Below are 11,287 nucleotides of genomic sequence, written 5' to 3' on the forward strand. Positions count from 1 at the left end.
ACCGGCCCCTTCCCGAGCCCAGGGCGAGCGTGCGGCGAATAAATGAGCAAACTGAGCCCCAGAGCAGCTCCGCGGCCCGGCGGGGCCTGTGAGGGCGGCGCTGGGCAGGGCCGGGCCGGGCCGTGCGGACTCCCCCCCGCCTCAGCCCCGGCCGCGGCTCGCCCCGTGGGCCGGGTTATGTAAGCGGTTCGTCCCCGAGCAGCCGCCGCCGCATCTGCGGCGCTCCCGCCCCTGTCCCCGCCCCGCTCGCAGCGCCGGCGAGGCAGGAGGCGGCGGCGGCAGCGCAATAGAGCAAGTTTTGTCTCCGGCTCGGGGGCGGCCAGGTCCCACCGCGCTCGGCAGCGCCGGCAGCATGGCCGCGGCGCCCCTGGGGCGGGCAGCAGCCCCCGCCGCGCCGGCAGCGCCCCGCTGAGCTCCCCGGGCAGCGGCAGCGGGAGCGGCCGCCTCCGCCGCCCATCCGTGCCGCCCGAGAGAGCGGCGGTCCCCCGGCCCGGCCCGGCGCGGCACCATGTGGGGCGGGCTGCACCCCCAGCCCGGCTTGCGCGGCTACAAGGCGGGTAAGGAGCGCTGCGAGGGAAGGGGCTGGGGCGGGGGGAGGCACAGGGGCCCGCGCCGCTTCCCCTCCCCGGCCCCGGCCCGGCCCCGCTCCCTCCCGGGTCCCCGCGGAGCGCCGGAGGAAGCGGCTGTGTCCCCCGGTGCAGGAAGCGGCGCGGCCCCTGCCCCACAGCCGGCTCCGGGAGGGGGACGTGGCGCCCGGAGGGGGCGCGGGGGCCGGCCCGGGATCGGCCCCAGCCCGGGGCTCAGCGCTTCCTTAGCTGGACCTTGCAGCGGATGACAAAAGCTGAGCTTAACCTACATAATCGGTTTCCATGTTTTGGGCTTTCTCTTACATCCCCGATTTGTGTTAGTATGCCCTTAAGCAGAGGCTGAAAACGTGCTGCTCTTGATGCTTTTTGGTTTTAAATTTAGACCGCAACAAATGGGTCGAGTCCTGGATTTTTTTTTTCCCCTCTTTTTTCTTCCACCACTTTTTTGTCACTGGATTAATTAGAGCCTAGTTCCTGCAGGCTGGTAGGGATGTGTTGAAGTGTTAGTGCTCGGAGTTAGGTTGTTCCAAGGGGGACATCTCTATGTAAAGCCATGGGCTGACTTCCCCCGTCAATGCTGTCAAACTGGCAGAGGAAAAYGGGTGAATTGGCTGCAGAGCCGTGTGAGCGCTGCTTTTGGGCRGGTAAGGCAAGGTACCGGCTTTTTAGGATGTCCTTTTCAGGATTTGAAAATACTACCAGCGGTATCACCTGCCTTACTCTGGCAGGGCTCCTACAAATATTTTGTCATRTTTTGATTTATTGAAGTAATTGATCACAAGTGGAGGTCTGCGGTTTGGCTCTGCCATTGCATGTGCAAAGTAGTGCTGTTGGAGCAGTTTTTCTCCTTTAGAAATTTGGATTTATATTTTAATTTTGGGTTCGAAAAAGATGACTGTAACATGTGYATACACTTAGCAGATATATTTAAATGGCAGGATTGTTTTGCTTTCGACTGACGGGGTTTCTCTTGCAAGTACAAGAGCTGCTAAGACATTCTCAGCAGCTGCCTGAATCTCTACAAGTAGGCTAATGTTCATCCCTGTTAGGTGAAAGAAGACATTGTTCTTTCTTTTCTGTACTGTGATTAAGTTATGAATTTCTATGTATAACACGTTTGCCTTGTTGAAGCATTTTTGAAATTATTTTGTACTTCCTGCAAAAGAATGGAGTTACATTATCTTTGTGCTACAGCTTGCAAAGATAGTGGGTATTCTAAACAATAGGTGTGGAGATTTCAGTTAATTTGATGGAAACTGCAGGAATTTAGGGTGTTTCAGTTCTTTCCTTATTTGTGTTTGGGACTGGAATATTGAAAGGTTTKATCACAATGTCCTCTTGACACTGACTTCAGACCAGTGAAAGATTGTTGGTGTTCATTTTTCACTTGTTTCAGAAAACTTTAGATTGTGACATTTGATACATTGTTTTTCCTTTTGTTTGGGGTCAAATAAAGTGTTTTAGTACTGTGTTGCATTTATCAGCAGTTCTGATCAGTGAATTATTGGATTTAAGTTTTGCTYTGCTTATTTGTCAGAATTGTCTTTAAGACTTGAGAAAAAAATTTGTCTATTTCTTCTAGTTCCTCCCCCATCCCTTCTTTTCTTTTGAACTTGTATTAACCCTGAGTATTTAAATGTGTGTTTCTCTGTAAGCAGTAGAAGTGTAAGGTAGSAAAACTGGTAGAAAAACCATCTAATCTGAGATAAAATAAACTAACTRAAAATAGGGGTTAATTAAAAAGCAAGTAGATAGAGGTTTAACCTTGAGGGATGATGTGTGCATTTATAACTTCTAACACAGGGGTCCCCTCCTTCATTTGTCCTGCTGGGAAACAGTTGAGAAGTTCTTTTGTGAGGTGATCTGTTGATGATGTGGCAGTTAATTAGCTCCATGCAGGTATTTTATTGAAGGGATGACASCTACTAAGATCCTGTGCTATTGTTATTGCCATGTTAGATTATTTCTTTTTTTCAAGGAAGCTGTTCGTGGGAAAAATATTTTGTAGCAGAGCAGTAGTGTCCTACTAGGAAGCATAAGTTTTAGCAGTTATTTCTTAAGCTGAAGGAATGTCAAGAAAAGTTTATTACTTTAATGACAGCTACTTGCTATAGGTTCTGATTGGTGGGAGCGTAACAGGACTTGATAATTTTTGGTAAATAAACCTTACTTTTTATACTGGAAAGCCTTTTATTTTGCTAGTTGTACTTTAGTTATGGATATGGGTATTTAGAAATCTTATTTTTGTTGAAAATCATATGATTCCCATACAAAGCTACATGCCTACTGAGGTGTTCTGTTTACACAGGGGAATTACTATCTTTTTAGTAATAGATGCAAATTAATTCTTCTTATCATAAAATGTAACAGGCAAGGACACTTCTTGGAGCATATTTAATTTTTGACCTTCAGTTTTATTCTTTCTTCTCATTTCCAAATTGCACTTGCTTTTTCATTCAATTGGAGTGCCTTCTCTGAAAAAAAATACTGCTGTCTTGTTTGCATCTTGCTGAGGTTTTTGGGTTTTTTTAGGTAGGTGCTTCTTGAACAATCAGTGAATTTAATGACAAAGTTTGCTGCCCATGCAAAATAGTTTCAGCTCCTTACAGTCTCAGTGCCTGAAAAATTAAATTGCTGTTTTTGAAAAATATATGATTAAATCTTCCAGTCTACTTGTACACGTGACTATTTATGAAACCCTTGCAGCATAGTTTGTACTTCCATAAAGACAGCAGTTACCCATGTGCTGCAGGAATTGAAATAACTGCATTGAAGGGCATACAGCATTTTAATCCCTTTGCTTATTTATCTAGACCAGCCTTTGAAATGCACGCTTSGTTAATAACTCTTTTAAGACTACGAAAGTGTTCCTATAGATGTGTTGTTCCTCTGGGGCATGCAGTCATTCCGTTATGCCATGTGTGTCCAGCAGATGCCTGTAGAAAGTGAAACAAGCATACTTTAAAATGAAATAATACATATTACTTTTAGTAAACTGTGCTGCCTCTGGTCAAGTCTCTTTCCACTGTCCAGTATTGCCTATTGGTAATATTGGACATCAAAAAGATGTTATTGGAACTCCCTAAAAATAGTGTCCTGGAGCCCTGGCGATGTGATTTGCCCTGAGTTCTTGTACTTGAGCCTCACTGGCAGTGTGACACACATGGGTCTGAAATATTATTTAATGATGTCACAAGCAAAGTGTCAGCAGCAATAAGGTCACAACACATTGTAAGGCCTTGGGGCATTGCCTTYTTGGGGTACCCATGGACTTCACAGGCAGCTTCCCAGCTCAGCCAGGTTGGGGAGGATGGGGCTGTTGACACATGTTTTCATCCTTTCAGGTGGAGGAAGAGACAGAAATCCAAGTTTTGTTTCTGTAATCAGTTTTCTTGGTTTGCTACTGGAGGACTGCAGCCAGGGATGTGACAGATCTCTAAATATCAAAAGGGCAGGTTTATTCTTTACAGGCTGGCAAGGTAATAAATGGTTAATCCAAGTGTAGATTTCAAATTGGTTACCAGTTACAAGTGTATAAATGCGTTTGTATATGGTGCATTATAGAGATTGTTCGCCCGAACTTATAAATGTAATGCTCCAGCTGCAAGACTGGCTGCTAGAGTGGCCTCTGCTGTCTTTCACAGATCACTATGGGGTCAAATGACATTCTCTGTTTGAGTGATGGTGAACAGGAGCTGCTTACTTCCTTTCAAAAACAACACTTTTTTTTTCCCCCTCCAGGCAATTCACTTTTATGGATATAGCATCCACTCTTTTAATGTGTTCAGAACACTTATGTCGTAACTGCTTAGCAAGAGAGGGATGATAGATGTAAGGGTGTATTATAGTGTTGGGTTTGGAGGGAGCAGTTGTTCTGATCTCCTGTATATTACATTTCACCTGACTGAACATAGATTTTTGGTTGCTGTAATTTTGTGCTTTTAATTAAAGGAAGTAGTAATTACTTTAATCATTTTGTAAAGAATGCATTCACTTTATGTGGTTTTACAGAGTAAGTATGTAGTAAAAAGGAGCCTGAGTGATTCTGTCTGCCCTAGGGGGAGGYGGTGCAGGAAGTGCAAGTGGGAAAATAGCATCTGTAGATTTTGCAAATAATGTTTAGAATTTATGTCAATCAAATATTGATTCTTACAGTTGCAAATTATTTATGCTAAAATTTTAKTCAGGCATGTTCAAGAACCCATGTATTTCAAAATATAGTGCATGGTGGTAAGAATAGCTGAAAGCCTACTTGCATGACTTGAGGTTGTAGCCAGAGGTTGTCATSTAACATTGATGGCTAAAAGCAAAGCTTATTTGTTGTAGACAAGTCAGTTAAGAAGAGAGATMGAGTAGTTGGTATTGATCTAGTACTGTCATCTGTACTCCTTGGATGCTTGTTTTTATCATACAGCTTGCAAGTGGTTAGAGAGTTAAACTCAGTGTCATTCCCTGTGCTGGTGGTTCTTTGGCTGAARAAGTGCTGACTTGGTTGTAGTTGTCAGTAACCTCTTGGGTGGCCAAATGTGTCTTAAAATTGTACACTGACAATGAAAGTCTCGCTGTGGTTGTGTTTAGCTTAAAACACATTCAGGCATACTTGCTGTGATTCAGAGAGCAGCTTTCTTACTGGCTTCTGCCATGGGTTAGCCTTGGCTGACTGTTCAGATGCTTGCCGCTCCTGATGCTCAGTGAGACAGGAGAGAAAATGGGATGGAAGCACTGTGACAGGCAGAACAGACTTGGCCGTGGTGTCAGTCCGTGTCAACTCCTCTTCATACCCCTTCCTCCCTTGTGCTGTTGCCCTGCTCCAGCCTGGTCTCTCTAGGGTACCTCTGCCCAAAGCTCCCATTCCTCCTCCTCTCCTCCTGCTCTTGCTCMTGGGTTTGCAGAACTGTTTCTCACACTCTTTTTCTCCCTCACTCCACTGCTCATGGGGGAGTGTTTTGCTCTTTCTGAGCAAATGCTTTCCGTGAGGCGTTGCCATCATGGCAGCGGGGCTCAGCTGAATCCTGCTGTGGCTGCCTTGGAGCTGTCTGGAACTGGCTGTGTCCATTGCCCTGCAGCCCCAGACACTCCTCACGCAGGCCTCCTTGTAGCCCCCACCCACATCTGGGCAGCTGCACCCCATAAAACTATTCCAGGAGGAAGCCATTATGTTTTGATGTTTCTTTTCTGGAATAATGCTAAATATAGTATCCTGAAGTTTATTCCAGCCAACACAGAGGGAAGGTGTACTGAAGTGTAATAAGGTTCTGGTTTCTGCCTTAGGCTCCTCTATGAAGTTTCTTGCTGTGTAGGGCAAATTGAGGAGGCACCAGATGTGGCCAGAGAGACCCTGCTGATCAGCTGCATGGGCTCAAGGGTGGATGGCTGGAGACAAGAGGAGGAGAACATGCAGCAGGGAATAACTCATGTAAATCTGCTCACACTGTGTTAGTCCTGACACATCATCCCTCATGTTCCCAGAAACTGCTGACCCCTATGGAATTGCCCCTGAGGATGCTGGCTTTCCCTGGGCATTGTGCTCCACAGCATCTGGCTCTGTTGCCTGAGTGCGAACATCCTATTGRTTGCACAGCCACGCTCAAGTGACCTATTTCTCTGCAGCCAGCCGTGCCGTAAATGACACTGCATCTTTCTGTTCCTCATTCCCCAGGGATCTCTGCCGTTTTTTGAGATTYGAAAGGCGCATCTGTAAAAGCAGTCAGTAACACAAAGAAAAGAAGGTTGAGTTTTGAGAATTTTTTTAAATTCGTGTTTATGTTGAAAAGTGTGATAGTCTCTGAAATGTGGGAAAACATGGCAGGTAAACTCCTCCTTTTGCCTGAAGGGGTGTATGCAGGTGGATTGCAGGGCATGACTTCATTTTGCAGCTAAGATAATCTAGTAGGTAGTTTCTCCTACCTTTCTGTGTACCTCTGCTCATTTGTCCTTACCGCATCCCATGTGCCCACTCTAGCACTTGTTCAACCTTATAACAAACTAATAGGAGAATCTGGAGCAGGAAAATACTGAAGTTGAATACTGACAGAGGGAGGTACAGCTGCCTGACCCTGGTGTCAGACAGCTGACAAGAACCTGTCATTTTCACTGCGGGAAGCATCTATCCTGATGTCAGGCAGGTGTGGGATATTTACAGTCAAATTGACTAGCTCTTCAATCAATTGACTAGCTCTTCAAGCTCTGATAGACAGCGGAAAAATCTCCAGCACAGTCTTGGTTGCTGCTGCAGATGACAACAGGAAGTGTATAGTTAATCCTCAGACTTACCAGGAAGGCCAAAGAAGCTTAAGTAAGGATCAGGAAAAAGTGACATTAATTCCACTGGACAGTGTAACTTCCACCAATTAGTGGACTCACAGGTTAAAGCAAGTCCAGAATAATGGATGATGACTGAAGAGGTGGAGGAGACTCTCTCAGTCTTGCTGAAGAAGGGCAGTGCAAATAGTGTCAGTAAAAGTCAGAACTGCCTCTTTTTTTGTTAAAATACCTGAAGCAGACTTAGCAAATGCAAGTAAAAAAGCCAGATGCTTTTCAAACTTTCAGCTTCCTGATACGTTAGAGACCACTGGTGTGGCATTCARACAAGAAACATTCTTGAGTGATCCTGGAGTAAGATCTGAGATTCCTTATAAGGTATCYTTATGTTTTTAATGCTTGTTTTACTTCTCTTGTAGCATAGTTTCCAGATGGTGTAGAGAGATGCAACTTTTCTGAACATTTCAAAACAAATTAACCTTTTTTTTTTCAAGTCCGTCTGTCTTATAAGATAGTGTCTTCTCTCCGAAATGCTACTCTTCTACTATTTATACCTTTTGGCAATTTTAGTGCCTTTGGTGGCATTCTTATAGTTGAGAATTAGTGCTTTGTATAAAAAGTTCAATGGCTAACACTGATCAAAGGCCTGATACTTCTGTGGGCAATAAGAAAACAAAGTACAAAGGATAATGATCCAACTAAAAGCGCAAAAAAACATTTGAAATACTATTACTTAAAATTACTTCATTTTTTTTTTGCTACATAGCAAAAACAAAGCTAACTGTTGCAGTCTTAACTTCTTTCTCTTCATCATCTGAAATACCAAACTGATTCAACAAAGGCTTTTGTGTAGTTGGTAGAATCATTGTAATCTAAATGTTTTCCTTGAAAGTTATTGTAGTTGTTGAGACTTCCAGTCAAAACTTCCAGGTTTTGATTGGAAGTACCCTGAGTACGGTTGATGGTGTATCATGTGAAGGATTTTTAAAAAATTAGTTTTTTTAACTACTTTTTAATATTCAGGATGTGTTCTTCTTATATTGAATAGGTGTGAGAGGAAGCTGTAAAGCTAAGAGCGGGGAAAAGTTGTGTTCTGTGACACAGAGCTCTGGAAGTTTGTAAGGAAAATCTCTAATGTTGTACATGAAGACAGAATTTCATCCTTTCAACTGAAATGTAACAATGTGGGAACTCCCTTGCATAGTTCTGTTCCTCAGTGCATACTTCTGTTAGCATGCACTATAATTGTAAGCCTGGAGGCTCAGTTTTCTGCTACTTGCACATTAAGTAGATCCTGTTGTGTGTATAATGCACACTAGACCTCTTTAACAATGCTACGATTTTTTTCCTTCATTTTTCATACTTGAGCAAAATAGTTCAGTCACATTTTATTTTGGGGGACTCTGTCTTCTCCATTTGTATTAGTATCAAGGATATCTTTAGATCTGATATTTGACTACAAACAGGAGAGGAATTATGCACTTTTCTTTTTTAAAGTAAAAAGACTAGACTCTTTATTTATTTCGCTTTGCAAAGTGTGGGAGCTACTTAAAACCATTTAGTACTTTTTGACTCATTTTAGCAGTTATGATTACTTCACTTTTCCCCACGCTCAGAGGAGATTAAATTAAGTCTTTAAACAGAAGGAGAGARGACAAAGGTAATTCTGTAAGAGAAGGGTTAGAATGACAAACAGCTTGGAGAAAAACTTTCCTGGTTTTGAATATCAATTGAGCTAAACTGTAAGAAGGAGCGAAAGAGATGATAACCTGTGATCATCAGCTTTTTTTTGATAGGAGGATTTAGCTGATCAGCTATAAGTGCACAGCTTTTTTAACAGATCCTAGGAACTGACTGCATGTCCTGAGGGCTTGCTGTTAAAAGTTTATATTAACTTTAAGCGTAACTTAATGTGTTTATTTTCCTAGATGTTCCCCTCCTCATACTGCAGCTGATAAACTTTCCAAGTTGAAAAGGTAGCCTTCTCCTCTGTAGTTGCTATATGGAAGTGAATGGAAACTAGAAATATAATTTTGTGTTTCCATGGGGTGAATAGTGCATAGAATCGAAAAACAAAGAGGCAAGCCAGCAGAGCATGCATGAGGTAATAGTTGTAGTCTGTGTGCCAAACATGAAATAAGAAACATCTGCAGYTTGTATTTTGAAGTTCTGTTTTATGCAAATGTTCTATCTGGAAGCAGAAAACTCACAGAAAACTCACAGCAGTGCCATCAACAATTGGACTGAGATTTTGGTCTTGCTCCTGTCAGTGATGAAATGAAAGGAAACCGCTTTCTCTCCTGTCAAAGGTTGGAATTTAATCATTGGTTTGATGCAAAAAAACTGCAGTTAAATGCTGTCTATGTATGAATTATAAAGTGTATTATGAATTTGAGTTTGGTTTACATACTTTCTAGAGTAGAAATCAGGAAGACAAAATGCAATATTACATACTTGTGTCAGTTTAAAGATTTTGCCACATTTTTACTTAACARTCAAACATAACTCTCTGCTAGCTGAACAGATTTTGTCCTCCTYAGTGAAGGCAGCCAGAGATTTATGCGTATCTTGCTCCAGTTAGAATATGCCTTAATGTGCACTTTGGCAGTGGGATAAAGCCTGGTTGCTGCTAGGCATCAGACCTGTGTGTTCCCACTCCCTCCTTGGCACTGCTTCTGGTCTGACCCCTTGCTGAGCAAGCTTAGAAAGTCAAATTAGCAGATAGCCTTTTCCTAAGCAAGGACAGTTTGTTCCTGAACCATTTTCTGTAGGCTCTGGAGTGGCAGGGCTTATGCTGGGGAAGCAGGACGAGAGTGTGTCTGGGCAGGGTGAGCAGCCTTTGCGTAGCAGCTGAGCAGCAGATCCAATTAGCTCTGATGTCAAACAGCGTTCCCAGCTCAGACCATTTTAGCCAGTGGCATAAGCTGGCCAGCTGGACTCTTTGATGGAAAGACAGAACTGTTCACCTCTTACTTTCTATAGACTCTGGTGGAGGGGGTGGAGTATGGGGTTATAGAGAGTGAGTTAGCTGATCATGGCTTTAAACTGCAGTGGCAAGATTCTCAGAAGCTCATCTGTCAAATTGATGTATTTATTATTTTTAGTTGCCATTGTTTCTTCTAAATCACATACTTTCCTGCATGAGATACCTTGTAACTTGTTGTGCAGTCCTGTAGACATTTGTCAAGTCATAAAAATTGGGTGTTGTGAAGGTTCATTCTGAAATATTGTTTTGTATAGAAGACAAATGTTTTATAGCTATAATTGTCTGTGATYAGAGTGTGCATTTAGCCACTCATGTGGGGAAGAAAATACAAAACCGTTTAACCTTTATTAAACAATTTGAGAGGCAAAAGAAGCTGGAGGTTTGGTAACGCAATCTACTTAAAATTTCGTTCTCAAGAAATTGAAGCACAAGTTTATGTTCCTTAAAATATGACCATAGCCTTTTTTTTGTGGTACTGCCAGTCAGATGTATGTGTACCTTGAGGATTGTATTTTGAGGATTTTCTGCTTTAGTTCTTTCTTCTACTTCAATTTTTTTCTTCTACTATKTTATGTTTTTCTCTTTCTGTGAATTCTTTTGCACATTAATAATACAGAGGACCGGCATAAGCCTTTGTATATCAGGCAGTGTGTAATCAGCCTCTATGAGTAACAATGTCGGTAAAAAGGTCTCTCAATATTCTTGTTTAAATTCTGATGTTCCTATTTTTCTTTCCCTCTGTATCTGTACATGTTCTTTCCCTCTATATCTGTACATTTTTATCTTTCTTCATGCTTAAAATTGTTCTAATCAGTTTCTAACTGGAAAACTATGAGAACTTAGTAAATAGTGTGCAGGCTCTGTCAAGAAAGCTCGCTAATAAAGGATATGAGTCCTTAGGATGAATCATACTTTCGCTATCTGACACTGTAAYGTACTTTTGAGAAACTAAAATGTAAAATTAAATAGTTCAGGCTGTCATTTCATCCTGCTTTATCCTGCTTCTTATTGCACTGATTAAACTGCATCATCCACCTACTCTCAGCTGCATTTGTGTGAGAGGAGGGACTAGGACCTTCTGGTATCTTAGTTCATGGCCAGCTGGTAGAGCTGTGAGTTTCCACCACCTTCAGAGCATTTGTAAAAGAGGTTCCTGAAACTGTCATCTGGTCACCTTCCCTGGAAGTATTAGAAACCTCTCTTTCCAATGTTCTGCTCAACAGAGCAGAAGAGAAAGGTTGCGTTRTAGACCTGGAACTTGTTTTGGACATTTATATTAATAAAAGTTGCAATTTAATAAAAGTTGTATTTAATAAAAGTTGCAGAAGGAGCATGGAGATGAAGTGCAACTACCAAATATGTGTCTAGGAGATTAGGGTTGGGATGCCATTTTTAAAATGCTATTTTCGAAAGAATTTATGAAGTAGTTATTTATTGAAGTAAGGGGTTGTGG

At 42.5% G+C, this 11,287-nt stretch overlaps 1 protein-coding gene across 1 annotated transcript in view; it reads left to right on the forward strand.

Annotated features, from left to right (window-relative positions):
- Positions 1-423: 423 nt before the first annotated feature.
- The window catches only part of CEP85L (centrosomal protein 85 like), a 103,666-nt gene continuing 92,802 nt past the window's right edge, over positions 424-11,287 (forward strand). Inside the window, exon 1 of the mRNA XM_057368981.1 lies at positions 424-557. Within this exon, the coding sequence (XP_057224964.1) occupies positions 509-557 (49 nt within the window). The 5' untranslated portion in view covers positions 424-508. The remainder of the gene's footprint in view (positions 558-11,287) is intronic.

The sequence above is a fragment of the Malurus melanocephalus genome, unplaced genomic scaffold (genome assembly GCF_030028575.1).
Source record: "Malurus melanocephalus ecotype Western Australia unplaced genomic scaffold, MMel_1.1 scaffold_100, whole genome shotgun sequence".
NCBI lineage: Eukaryota > Metazoa > Chordata > Aves > Passeriformes > Maluridae > Malurus > Malurus melanocephalus.